The sequence below is a fragment of the Arachis hypogaea genome, unplaced genomic scaffold (genome assembly GCF_003086295.3).
Source record: "Arachis hypogaea cultivar Tifrunner unplaced genomic scaffold, arahy.Tifrunner.gnm2.J5K5 arahy.Tifrunner.gnm2.scaffold_42, whole genome shotgun sequence".
Lineage (NCBI taxonomy): Eukaryota > Viridiplantae > Streptophyta > Magnoliopsida > Fabales > Fabaceae > Arachis > Arachis hypogaea.
This window is the reverse complement of record NW_027255474.1, coordinates 34,966-49,394: the sequence shown is the minus strand read 5'-3', so window position 1 is coordinate 49,394 and position 14,429 is coordinate 34,966. Positions and strand designations below refer to the sequence as shown.

Here is a 14,429-nt window from a genome sequence, read left to right as displayed (position 1 = left end):
ATGGTTGGGAGTGGCAGTGGAGGGTTCTTCACTCTTCAGTCTTCACTTCTTCGAAGATTTTGGAGAATAGAGATTATGGATTTTGGATTTTCAATTTTGGGAGTGGCAGCCTGCAAGTCACGCGTTCTTCATCCCCCTTTTTTTTTTTTAAACAAACGACGCCGTTTTTCTAGCAGGGAAAAAACCGGCACCTATAAAAACCGGGCCGGTTTGCCTGGTTCACCGGTTAACCACCGGTTCAATCGGTTTTTTTGCCGGTTTTTTGCATCGCAGTTTTGCAGGTGGACCGGACCGACTAGGTGACCAGTTTCCGGTTAACCGGATTGAACCGACCGGTTCGGTTCGGTCTGATTTTCAGAATATTATATTATACTCTTTTTTCTTCACTAACGTTTTTTTTTTTCCTGAATTTTTCTTTAGTAAGGTTTTAATGAGGTATTATCCTAAATGGGCATCCAAGGGGAAGTGTTATGATAAAAACAAATTGAATGCCCATTTATGAGTTTGGGCGGCTAACCTTTCCTATATTGAAGAAATTGTTTTCCAAAACAAAATGAAATTAATAGCAATGCATTTGTACCCCTATAAATAGGCATGACCTGATAAAAAAGAGAGTACAACAGCAATAACCAATGTTCTGAAAATCAGACCGAACCGACCGGTCGAACCAATTCAACCAAAAACCGACAAAGAAAACAGTCCGATCCAGCGTGTAAAATCGCAAAATTAAAAACCGCTCAAGAACTGCTGAACCGGCTGGTTATCGGCAGGTCGGACCGGACCGAAACCCGGCCGGTTCACAGAAAACAACCTCGTTTCCTTCCTTGAAAGGGAAAAAGTTGCGTGTTATCCCCATTCCCCCTTCTCCAACTCCTTCCTTCATCAAACCCTAGCCTCCACCAAAGAAAGCAAACCCTAGCCTCCACCAATAGTTGTCGCCGTCTGTCGGAGTGAGAGACTGCTGCCGCCGTCCATCGCACTCAAGAACTTCCGTCTTCGTGCTCTCGGGCCTCTCGCCGGATCCTCCACGTCGGGTGCTCGCATCTCGCCGTTCTCCTCTGTGCTCGGCTGCTTGCGCCTCCCTCCGCCAGTGAGTGCTCGAGCTGTGCGTGTTGGTTGCTGCTCGTCGTCCGTGGTTGTCTCTGCTCGATTCTGCCTCCCAGCCTCACTCGAGTCTCGTCTCAGTCACTGGCATCTCGTGGTTCGTCTGTCTCGTTGCCGGCGGCAGAAGCAACTCGTGGGGTGGTCGCCGACTCGCCGTCGATCGTTCGTGAGTCCCTGCACCATCGCTTCCCTGTTCTCTCTTTTCAGATTTCCCTTCTCCCTGTAATTTTGCATGTTGCTGAATTGCTAATCAAATTTGCCTTGTTGCTAATCTAAATGTTGCTGTAAATCGGGACTTTACTTGGATTTGTTGAATTTGTTGCTGTAACTTGAATTTGTTGCTTCCCAGTCACAGAATCAGAACAGAATACTCAGTCAGTGCTTTGTTGATTGGTTTTGCTTACTGCTTCTAGGCTTTGAAATCAGTTTATGATAACTGTGATGCAATTATTTAGTTGGATAACTGATGTAATTATTGAGTTCAAGAGATTGAGTTTTTGATTTGCAAGGTGATTTTTGGTTGATTTTTTATTTAATCTGGTAATGATGTTTATGATTGGGGTTATCTGATTGTAGGCAGAATTGTGTTGTGTTGAATGGCTGAATGTTGTAGGCACCAGGTAAAATTGTGTTGTGTTGAATGGATGAATGCTGTAGGCAGATATGGTCTTGTGTTGTGGTTAAGAACATGCTTATAATTTTCATTGTGTTAGGTTAAGAACATGGTTAATGCTATTGTTGAATGATTAACTCTACTGCTACTGTTGGCTGTACTCTATTTGATTGTTTTTTTATGCTGTATTGAAAAAAAATTATGCTTAAACTTTGATAATTCTTTGTTAATTTATGTTAAAACGATACTAAAGCATGAGCTTTTGTCTGAATGATTAAGTCTTCTCTGTTGTATTGAACTGAATTTATTTATTAAATTTTTTAGTTAAATTTAGCTAAATTGTATCTTGTTTTGAACTGATTAAAATGAATGATGGAATTTTTATTATTGAATTTTTATTGTTAAATCTTGTTTCCACTCTCCATTGAAAAAAAGAAACTAAAAGAAGAAGAAAGAAACTATAGAATATTAAGTTAATTCCCACAAATTATAAACTGTTAATATCTATTTTTGTACAATTGTTCTCTCTGTTTTAGATGTTGAGTATTGCTAATTTCTGAAATGTTAGTGCTCAACCCCTGCACATTTGGTCTATATTCACTTATCTTTTCAATCATTTGGTTGCCAAAGAATCAAGGAGTTTTAATTTTATTTGTTTTTTTAATGAGCTTCAAGTCAATAAAATTATTGAATGTGACCTCTATGATGTATTGCACATAAGATGCTTTTCCATTCAAATTTAACCTTACATAAATGACATATATATTTGGTAACAATTGTAATTAGAAGCTTTCAACTGGTACTTTCTCATGTTTTTAGAGTTTTGCATATTTCTAATAAGCTTACCTGTATAAAGCACCTTATAATTTATTTATTATTCTATTCTAAAACGATTTATCCGGTTGAACCACCGGTTGGACCGGTTAGACCAATAAACCAGTAAACCAGTGATTAGAGCGGTTTGATGACCGGTCCGGTTCTCTGAACCTTGGCAATAACAAAAGAAAATACTTTCCCTCTCTCTTTTTCACTACAATAAAACACTTTTATTTTTTTCTCTTCACATACTACTAATATAATATTAATATATTATAATAGTATAATAATATTGATAAATACTAATAATAGTGTCTTTTATTTATACTTTATTTTATTACCTCTTTCTTATCTATTTTACAACATAATAGTGTAATACACAATAACAGGGGGCCGTGGGAGTCAGAACTCAGAACGGAGGGGGAGTGGCTTTGAAAACAGAGGGAAGAGAGAAGAAAAAGCTACAGGTGAAGAAGTGAGCCCCCACCGGCGAAGGAGAGAGATCGCGAAGAGAGAAAAGACGAAGAAGAGGCCACGCCAGTCTAGAGAACAGAGAGGAAAAGAGAGGCTCGGCGGTGATAGTGTTGCTGCTGTCAGTGAAGACGTAGCAGCTCGGCAACAAGATGGCGACGCCGGAAAGATCACCGGTAGGATTCATCCTCAGAGATGGAAGAGAGGACCGGCGGCGTAGCAGAGGTATTTCTTTTTAGTTCTCTTTCAGAAAAAGAAAATTACAATACTATTTATGTGGTAGATTTTAGAGTGAGTGAATGAGTTTGAAAATGTTTATGGTTTGGGTGTTTGATACTTTGATTAGTTTAGTATGTGGTTTGACTTATGGCGGAATGTTTGATGGTATTGTTCCGTGTATGTGTTTTGTGAATTGGATGCAAGATGAAAAGGGATTAAATGAACTTTTAGGACTGAATGGTTGTTTTTGTGGTGTGAATATTGGTTCGAATGAAAATATAGAGAATGAAAATAACTAACATTAGAATTTGGGATATAGAATTTAAGATTTTGGATTTAAGGTTTAAAATTTAGAATTTAAATTGATAAATGTTAGGGAAACAATTTTTTTTAACTAACATCAACTTTTTTGAAAATTATTTTTTTTAACTCAAACTTTAGATCCTGAATCATAAAACTTTAACTCTAAATTCTAAATTATAAATCCTCCAAAAAGAATGAGAAATTTTAGAACTAAAGAAAAAGCCCACTAATGTTGGCTAAAAGTTGGCTTCTTATATTTTCTCTTTAAAATTTAAAAAAAAAAAATAACTATTGGCTAAAAGAAAATTAGCTCCTAGTTGAAGTCTTTTAAAATAACCAAACAAATAACTAAGCACTCACACCAGTTTATCTTCCCGCCACTACAGCTGCATAAGCTCTTGAACACAAAGAAACAACTAAGAATCAAGGCCCCCTAAGGACAAAGCCATCGATTCATGTATTATTCAGGGCTTGTTAGGAACTTTGTTTTAACGCTGAGTAAACGCCACGTGTCCTCCTCCTCCGGCCTTGGTTGTGGCTCCACCATGTTAGTAACCCCACTCCCATCACAGTTCAACCAGAGCATGTTCAACAATGTCGTTGCCTCCAACAAGCTCATCGCCAATTACCTTCGATTGGGTGACATGGATTCTGCTCTCCAAGTGTTTGATAAAATGACAGTGAAGAGCACCGTTACTTGGAACTCTATCCTTGCTGGCTACGCCAAGAATCTTGGGAATTTTGAAGTTGTACGCCAAGTTTTTGATAAAATTCCTGAACCGAATAGTGTGTCTTATAATATCATGCTGGCTTGTTATTTGAACAATTTTGGCATCCACAGAGCCCGTGCTTACTTTGATGTAATGCCTGTGAAGGATACGGCGTCTTGGAACACGATGATCTCAGGTTATGCTCAGATTGGATTGATGGGCGAGGCGCGCATGATGTTCTTGGCAATGCCAGAGAAAAATACTGTCTCATGGAGTGCGATGGTGTCGGGGTATGTGGCTTGTGGAGACTTGGATTCTGCAGTGGAATGCTTTTATGCTGCAACTGTGAAGAGTGTGATTACCTGGACTGCCATGATCACTGGGTACATGAAATTTGGCAGAGTTGAGTCTGCCGAGAAATTGTTCCAAGAAATGTCTCAGAAGACTTTGGTGACATGGAATGCTATGATAGCTGGGTATGTTGATAATAGCAGGGCAGAAGATGGGTTGAAGCTTTTGAAGACAATGTTAGAGACTGGGGCCAAGCCTAATGCTGTGAGCTTGACTAGTGTGTTGTTGGGTTGTAGTAACCTATCAGCATTGCAACTTGGTAGACAAGTTCATCAGTTAGTTTGTAAATCTCCATTGAGTAGTGACACCACAGCCGGAACTTCATTGGTTAGCATGTATTCCAAATGTGGGGAGCTGAAGGACGCATCGAAATTGTTTGTGCAGATCCAACGGAAAGACCTTGTATCATGGAATGCAATGATTTCTGGTTATGCACAACATGGAGCTGGTGAAAAAGCTCTGGAGTTATTTGATGCAATGAAAAATGATGGCATGAAGCCAGATTGGATTACTTTTGTAGCAGTATTTTTAGCTTGTAACCATGCAGGATTTGTAGATCTTGGGGTCCAATATTTTGATGCTATGATAAGGGATTATGGAATTGAAGCTAGGCCAGAACACTATGCTTGCATGGTTGACCTTCTCGGTCGACGTGGAAGGTTATCTGAGGCAAAAGACTTGATAAAAAGTATGCCGTTTAAGCCACATCCTGCCATCTTTGGAACGCTTTTGGGAGCCTGTAGGATCCATAAGAACCTAGATCTGGCTGAGTTTGCTGCCAAGAATCTGCTTGCGCTTGATCCTAGTAGTGCAACTGGATATGTTCAATTGGCCAATATTTATGCAGCACAAAATAGATGGGAGCATGTTGCTAGGATTCGGAGATCGATGAAAGACAATAATGTAGTGAAGACACCTGGATATAGTTGGATTGAGATAAAGAGTGTGGTGCATGAGTTTCGGTCAAGCGACCGATTGCACCCAGAATTGGTTTCTATACATAAAAAACTAAATGAATTGGAGAAGAAAATGAAGATGGCTGGCTATATTCCGGATCTTGAGTTTGCATTGCATGATGTGGAAGAGGAGCTGAAAGAACAGCTACTTCTATGGCACAGTGAGAAATTGGCAATTGCATTTGGACATCTAAAGGTACCATTAGGTGTTCCAATCAGGGTATTCAAGAACTTGAGAGTTTGTGGAGATTGCCACACTGCAATAAAGTACATATCAGCTATAGAAGGAAGAGAAATCATTGTTAGGGATACCACTAGGTTTCATCATTTCAAGGACGGGTCCTGCTCCTGCAGTGATTACTGGTAATCTTGCCATTATGCAACCAAAACAATGCAATTGAATTCAGTCAAAGGACATGTCTATTTAAACCAGTTAGTTCAATGAACTTCATTATACATGCCAAGAACAAAAAGTTTCACCTTAATGAATTTCTCGTTTTCACGCCAAACTGCCTTTGTTCTCCTTCATTCTCACGCCACTTCTTCCTTGTTCTCTTTCGTTTTCACCCCACTTCATCTTCTTCCTCACCTTCGTCTACTCTCATCGTGGCCACTCACCATCGTCTCGTGCGCTCACCAGGTCATCATTCTTTGTCTCAGTCTCTATCCTCTCTTTCTCACTTGTTCTCACTCGCTCTCTCTTTCCAGTGTTGAAGATGTGTATGGCTATGATGGTGATGATGAACTACAATGGCTAATTGAGTCAGAGAAGGTATGTTTCGATTTTCAATTGGTTATGTGAAATTTGGGGGGTTTTGGGTTCCAATTTTGGGGTTTTAGCTTCTGATTCACGATTGGTTCTGATTTTTAGGTGATTGACTTCTCGTGTGGTCACTTGTCTGCTTGCTAGTCTTCTTGGTGGTTACCAGGATATCCTCCATTCTTGCTAGTCTTCTGATTTTTAGGTGATTGCCATGTGTTTGATGAATTTCCTGAGAGAGATGGAAAAGAGCGGAACTTGTTTTCTGTGTTTCCTTTTCCCAATTCACAAGATTTAGGTACTTTTCCTCTTGGATTGCTTATGAAATTGGGTGTAAGTTTTCTCATGTTTTGCATTTGTGATTGGTAGTATTTTTCCTTGCATGAAGTTGTTAGTTATTATTAAACCACTGTTTTGTGCCTAATATAATTGATGAGTACTACTTGTATGTACTACTTCATGACCAATAAACTTTCTTATATTAGATGACCAATATAATTGATGAGTACTACTTGTTCTGCTTTGATTCTTGTCTTTAGTTGCTTTTGAGAAAATGTGTTGTTTCAAGGTAGCTTAGATTGTTTGAAAGTTGCTAGCTTTTTCTGCTTTTTCTCTTATTTGTTGTGGATTTTTACTGTTAATGAGATCCGACCACCAGTGCCTGAAAAAGGTGAAGCTTGAATCCAATGAAGATCATGACCTTCCTTCTCTTCACAAGCGTCCCAAATTCGATTCTCCACCTAAGGTCAACTTCAATTTTTATTCCTATTATTATTATCATCTTGTTGCTGTGAGAGCTTCATCTGAATCAAATCCAAAAGGGAAGGACTCTTCCTGAGACGCAAACCCAAGGGGCTTGGCTCATCCAAGGGATTGTAAGAACCTGCTGTAGGAACCGCAATTGAATCATCACTCTGTTCCAAGAAAACACAAGTATTTGAATTACGTTTTTCAAAAATTCAAACAATAATGATAATAATAATAGGAATAAAAATTGAAGTTGACCTTAGGTGGGAATACAGCACCAGATTTTGAAGCAGAGGCTGTTTTTGATAGGAATTTATCAAGGTATATTTCTGCCAGCCTAAGCAAATATTACCAGAATGTCAGCCAGTAAAGTCCTTTTCTTTCTCTCATTATTAATGTATTATTTATGCCTTTTCAGGTTAAACTATCTGAATACATTGGAAAGAAATATGCTTCGGGCTCTTTATTTTTATTTTTCTTTTTTGTAAAAAGGAAAAAAGAAAAATGAAATAACTAACTTATTTTTTTATCTCTAGAGTCAATTTTAAAGTGCATTCTATTTAATTTGAGCATCTCTCTACCTAATTACTCGTCTCTTTTAGTTATTTATTCAATTTTTGTTACATTACTAATTAATAATTAATATTTTATTCGGTAATGATAATTAGCTTTACTTTGTTGCGGTCTTTGCACAAGTAAACGGGTTCATGGAATTAGCTTTCATGCTTGTAATCACGTGAATTCATTCGTTCTTCAAAGAAGTGGATCTCATTCAGTTTAGTGAAAATTAGTGAAGTATTTGAAATTCGATTATTTTGTTAAATTAGTGGAGTGGATCTCATTCAGTTAGATTAGATTAGATGCTCTTTCTCTCTTTATTTTATTCTTATCTTGGTGGACAAAAAGTTTATATTTTTTTTTCAGGCACGTTCTCCTTTTTATCTCTGTTTAAATTTAAGGGGAGAGAGAGAGAGAGTGAAGGATAGAGAGAGAAGCACTTCAGATGTTTTGGATCTATGTTTCTGTGAGAAGGAAAGACAACAAAATTTGACTATCTCAACTTGTGTGACTGAATTTCTAATGCCTTTGCAAATTTCGTTATCAAACAGTTTTGTGTGGATCAAATGATGGTTGATCTTACTGGCCACTGGTTTTCAAGGGAACGTTTTTCTGATAAGATATACAAATTAAAGATAGGTTCTTGTCTTTTTCAGGCACACAAAGTGAGTGAGTTCAGGTCTCTACTTAACTACTCAAAGTCTGTTATTGTGCAAGTTTTAGTTAGCTTCACTCTCTTTTTTACACATTGAACAGACAAAACTTTCAGCTAAGATGGGTGTATTTAGTACCATAGGTACGTGTATTGGCTTTGGAATTGGAACTTCAATTGGTGTTGTCATTGGATACTACGTGTTTATATACTTTCAGCCAACACATGTCAAGGTTAGTTTCTTCCTCTAAACTAATTCAACTGTTCTTATTTTATTTTGTTTTATTATTCCTTTTAATTTTTGGATCCACTATGCCAATTAAATTTGCCATTAGAAGACTTTTGCATGAAACTAAAAGGTACCTCCTTGCTAGGTGTATATGCTATATAGTAGGAGCTTAACACTAGATTTTTTCTATGATAATTTTTATTCATGAAGATTGCTTTTGTCTAAAGTAAGATGCCGAAAAGCAATACTTAGTTTTCATATAAGATGTGTCATAATTAAGGTTCTGATCCAAGGAAAATGCAGTATTTGGTCTGCCTTTTCTTCCGGTAATCATGACTTATTTGTTGAATTTAATATAATTTTACTTTTACTATATCAGCTTTAATCACTACTGAATTTTGCGAACACATACTTTCAGCTGAAATACCATAGTGGGGAAAGAGGGTAGCTTCAAAGTTTTGTTATGATTTAACTATAGACTTTAGAAGATGCTATTCATTACCTTATACTTTTGCTTAGTTAATTAACAGTTTCAGACTATGACATTCTTAATTTCAGGATCCCATAATTCGTCCTTTGGCCGAGCAAGATGCCAAAACTCTGCAACAAATGCTTCCAGAGATACCCTTGTGGATAAAGAATCCAGATTTTGATCGTGTATGTTGTTACACTTTACCCCTTGTATATTTCTTGGGTTTCTAAATAAAAGTTTATCCTATTTTTCTTGTTTTCAGTTTCAAGTGGTGTGACTGAATTTCTAATGCACATATGTGATATCATGTTCTTGAGACTACACTTCAGGCTCTCATGTTCTTGCTTTTCTTCTTATGTTGATGTTGAAAATGCAATTCTCGCAGTGGATAGAGCAAGCTTCTGAACCCAACAAGGAAGCAGTTATTAAAGCATTGCTAGGTGCAAAAGAAGCTATGCTTGGGATTAGATATCATATGCGCCTAATGGGTGAGGCTGCAGGTGTTCCTGTAAGTTCTTTTCATTGATTTGGCACTTATTATTAGGCTTCTTCTGTTTGAATGATGTTGATTATAAATTATATCTGCCGGTAGAATATCACTACTCTTTCCTTGCAATTCATGCAGATTGAACCAGAATCACAAACAAAACTTTTAGATGCTACACTGAACTTGGAAGGAGTGTTGTTGGCTGGAGTTCCAGGAGCAGGAGGATTTGATGCTGTCTTTGCTGTTACTTTGGGAGATTCAAGCAGCAATGTGACAAAAATATGGAGCTCACTCAATGTTCTTGCCCTTCTAGTTAAAGAAGATCCTTATGGCGTTTTTTTAAAACGTGCTGACCCTAGAACAAATGAAGTCACTTCAGCTGTATCTTCAATTCATATTGAATAAAAAAAAAAGGGCAACCCGGTGCACAAGCGTCCCGCGTTTAACGCAGGGTCCGGGAAAGGGCCGCAACCAAGGTTGTAATGTACGATTGTAAATATTGTTTATTTTTAATACGATGAATTTATTTATTTTTTGAAATATTATAAATATTCGAATATAAATTAGATAAAAATTTGTATTAAATTTATATTTATTTTGTATGAAAACAAGTTTATTTTGTAATTAGAAAAAGTAAAAAAAAATTCTATTTTACTTTACAGACGGATTTTTTGTCTGTAATCATGATTTTCCAAAGTTTAAATTACAAATGGAAAATCTGTCGGAAAATTCGTCTGTAATTACAGACGGAAAATTCGTTTGAAAATCCGCCTGTAATTACAGACGGAAAATCCGTCTGAAAGTTTGTCGCCTTCAGGAAATGGAGGGAGAATTCACAGAGGGAAAATCCGTCGGTAACTAGTAAAAATCCGTCGGTAATTTTTTGACGGAAAAAAATCCGTCGGTAAATAATTTCCGACGGGGCTTTTACAGAGGGACAAAATCCGTCGGTAATTTTATCGGTAATCAAAAATCCGTTTGTAATAAAGACTAAATCTGTCTGTAAATCTGTCTGTATTTATCCATTTTCTAGTTGTGAGAGAGTGGCGCCTTCGTTGTCGACAACGAAACGCCTGGTATGATTCTCTACTCGCTAATCTATCCAAGATTTTTTTGTTACATATTCATTGTGACCGCTTGGGCGTGCTCTGGTCGTCTTTTTCGAATTGGGAATGAAGCGACGACGACGATGAAGCTCTACTAGGGCACAGCATATTCTCCTGCAAAATCTATTTTTTTTCAAACCCTTGGTGAACAAAATTGTTCACTTCCATGTAGATAGAGCTTTGGAGGGTTGGGGAGCCACGTAGGTTCGGATAATAACAAAGTAAGTGTATAATCAAAACATGATACTTTTGTCACACGAAGTGCATCTTCCGTATGTACAAGATTAGTTTCGATCTATCATGGATATATGTCAGCATTTTTATCTTTCATAGGTACAATTGGTCATTTTTTTGTAATAATAATAAGGATTAGAGAAAATGATAAATATGTTCCTAATCTTTTGTCCTGCGGACATTTAATTCCAAGAAGATTAAAAAATACATTTAAGTTCCTTACATTCTCAAAACCAAAACACTTAAATCCCTTCATGCATCATGTCATTACTGTGTCTTACGTGGATGGTTTAGAAAAAAGGTTTATGGACAAAAAAGCCCCTAAGCCAAAACGGGGTCATTTTTCATTCTTTCTTTGTTTCTTTCCTGTCCTAAAAAGGTCTAATTTTCTGAGTGAACTACGAACTCGACCCCTGTCCATTTTTCAGAATGACAACGCGACTTTTCAAGACAAAAATAATCTACTTCGGTTCATGTTCTCTACTTTTGTAACACAATGCGGTCTCTGTGGGTGTTTTTCCGTTAACTCTGAGTGAAAAATGTTGACGTGTCAGGTTCAGAAATGGACAGGGACCTAATTGTCTTTAAATTCAAATTGGTCAGGGATTTATTTGTCCTTCTTCTTTAAACAATATCTTTTTCAAATTATTTTTTATTCATTATATTAATATTCTTTTTTCAATAAATTATTGAATATACAGTATAATAAGTACAAACTAATTGATAAATTATTCAAATTTAAAAATATCATTTAGGGTTAAGTACAATTTTGGCCCCTAAGGTATATGTCAAAATATTTTTTCATCCCCAACATTTTTTTTTGTATACAAAATAGTTCCTAATGTTTAATTTAGTTTTAAAATCATCCCAAAATTTTAACTTGGTTTTAAATTTTTGGCGACAAAAGTGGAGGCAAAGGTGGATCGTTGATAGCTTTTTCTTCTTCTTGGCCTTTCCCCTTTTTCTTCTTCCCTTCCCCTTTTACAGGAGTATAAATACTCTCCTTCTCTTATTTTTCTTTTATAATTTTTTTGTTATGAGTAGTTTGGTTCAAAATTTTAAGATTTAAGTAAAAAGGACAATTTTAATACTTGGTTTTAAACTTTAGGACGATTTTGTATACAAAAAAAGGTTGGAGACGAAAAAAATTTTCGGCCTATAACTTAGAAACCAAAATCGTACTTAACCCTACCATTTATTATGAAACTAAAATAAAAATGAATTAATAAACATGTTATTAATAATCCTATGATATAACAACCCTATTAGTATTATGATTTAGATCATTTTTATAATAAAATAAAAATTAATAAATACGTTATTTGATATATAGTAAAATTTGTCTGAATAATAACAAATTTAATTTTTTTCTTTAAACTAAATTAATAATTCTATTTAATATCTTTACATTAAAATACACTATGAATATGCTACTAATACTAAATGAAAATAAAATAATATATATATATATATATATATATATATATATATATATATATATATTAAACTCAACAAACTCAACTAACTCAAAACATCAATAATATTATTAATCTATTAATAATACATATTGTTATAATAAGGTTACATATTGATAAAAATTTATCAATATAAAAATAATATAAATTAATTAAAATTTTAAATATATTAAAATTCGATTAAATTTACACATATTTTACTTAAAATATACGTAAAATTTTAATTTGATTTTGACCCAAGACATTAGAGATGAAAAAAGTACTTAATTCTAATAATAACGACTATGCTATATGTACACTAAAATCAATCACTAATATAAAATACATATTGAAATATAAAATACACATTAAAAATGAACTAAATTAAATATATTTATACACATATATACGGTCACCGATTTTATTAGCTAATTTTAATATACATGGCTATTTTTGTAATAATAATAATAACATCCAAGGGTGAATTTACTGTAGCTTCACCTTCAATATTCTAGCTAATTATGGTGGAGATACTAACAGCAATTGGAAGGCGTTGTGGAAGTGAAAAGTACCGACAAGAGTGGCAAATGATGCACAATAAACTCTTTACAGCGATACGAAGAGCAAAAATTCTAGGGACCGACCCTTATTGTCACAACTGCAGAGGAGTGGATAAATCATGCCTCCACGCGATGATGAGGGACTGCCCGAAAGCTGTGGAAGTGTTGATGAAGCTTATACATTCAACAACTATATCTGTTTTTTTTCTCGATTCCTTTCGGGATGCGGGTAAGTTTTAACTACACGGAGGGAATTGAAATGGAAAGTGCCACATAACAAGGTTGGGTTAAACTGAATTCTGCTGGCCTATTACGTACGTACACTGGTGAATGGATTAGTGGCTCTTGGGCAGATATAGGAAGGTGTGAGGTGGACCAAGCAGAACTATGGGGATCGGAGCGTATCATGGCTTGGGAGTTGGGCATTAGAACAAAAATAACACAATTTATCTTATCTAATTTTAATAAAAATAATATAATTTAATTAATTATATATTAAATTTTAATTATTAAAAAATATTTTTTAAAAAAATTATTTTTAACATTTTTATTTGAGAGAGTCTCTTACCTTTATTAAGCTAATTCAAAATCTAAGAAATAAACTCTAAGAATTATCTTTTAACAAAGTTTATCGTAAAGCAAACAAATGTACTGACTGGCTAGTTTTTTATTTGTAAATAATCCTCCCATGAATTGAAGGTGTGTTTTATTTGTCATCAAAACTAATTTACTGAGGATAATTATAAGGTGGAGACTTAGATAATATGTTTGATCTTATCTATTTAATAGATTATCAGGTATTAAATTTTTAATATATGATATTAATTAAAAGTGCTATCTTTATTAAAAAATATTATTATATTTTTAAAATTATTAATTTGATCTTGATATTAATTTTTTAATTTGTTTAAAATTTAAAATTTTAACAAAAATTTATTAAAAAATTATTTTATTTTTATTATTTTTTATAAATTTTATAATATTATTTTTTTACTTACATCTCATTATTATATTTTGATATTTTTTCTTATTTTACGAATTTAATAATTTTTTAAGATTTGAGTTTTTATTTACAATTTTTGTAATTAAATTCTTTTAATATTTTTTATTTTTTAAGATTTATATTTTAATTTATTAATTTTTATTGTTAATTATTTTACTTTTAGTCTAATAATTTTTATTTATTTTTTGAATTCTTTGAATAAAATTTATTATGAAATTGAAATTTAAAAAAATTATTTGATATTAATTTAAAAGTTTAGTATCGTTTGAATTAATATTAATTAGAATCAAATATAATTATTTCTTTTTTTAGATCTTTAATTTTATTCATAATTTATATTTTTATTATTAATCTACATTTTTTAAATGTGACTAAATAAACAACTTTTTAAAAATTTACTATCTTTATATAAATGGTATCTTAATTAAGTAATTATAAAATCAGAATGAATAGACCTTATTTTTTATTTTTAAATAGGCCTTTTTATATTACCATTAAAAAAACTTTAAAAGCCGATTAAATCAACAAATCACATTAACATCTTACCAAGAAAATCACGTTATTATATAAAAAATAATATATGTACATCAAAATTAATTATTATATATTTATATATAAATATAT

At 34.0% G+C, this 14,429-nt stretch overlaps 1 protein-coding gene across 2 annotated transcripts; it reads left to right on the top strand.

Annotated features, from left to right (window-relative positions):
- Window positions 1-830: 830 nt before the first annotated feature.
- On the top strand, window positions 831-9,988 carry LOC114924128 (pentatricopeptide repeat-containing protein At4g16835, mitochondrial). 2 transcript variants are annotated; one of them, XM_072231836.1, is made up of 10 exons: window positions 844-1,270; window positions 2,905-3,229; window positions 3,913-6,183; window positions 6,252-6,315; window positions 6,415-7,416; window positions 8,160-8,287; window positions 8,405-8,493; window positions 9,048-9,146; window positions 9,347-9,469; window positions 9,587-9,988. In XM_072231836.1, the coding sequence occupies exon 3, from the start codon at window positions 3,982-3,984 to the stop codon at window positions 5,908-5,910; it is 1,929 nt and encodes a 642-aa protein (XP_072087937.1). In that variant the 5' UTR covers window positions 844-1,270; window positions 2,905-3,229; window positions 3,913-3,981; the 3' UTR covers window positions 5,911-6,183; window positions 6,252-6,315; window positions 6,415-7,416; window positions 8,160-8,287; window positions 8,405-8,493; window positions 9,048-9,146; window positions 9,347-9,469; window positions 9,587-9,988. The 2 variants fall into 2 exon arrangements, with proteins under 2 accessions (XP_025687540.2, XP_072087937.1); XM_025831755.3 differs by lacking the exons at window positions 8,160-8,287; window positions 8,405-8,493; window positions 9,048-9,146; window positions 9,347-9,469; window positions 9,587-9,988 and having other exon boundaries at window positions 831-1,270; window positions 2,923-3,229; window positions 6,415-6,796.
- Window positions 9,989-14,429: the final 4,441 nt, after the last annotated feature.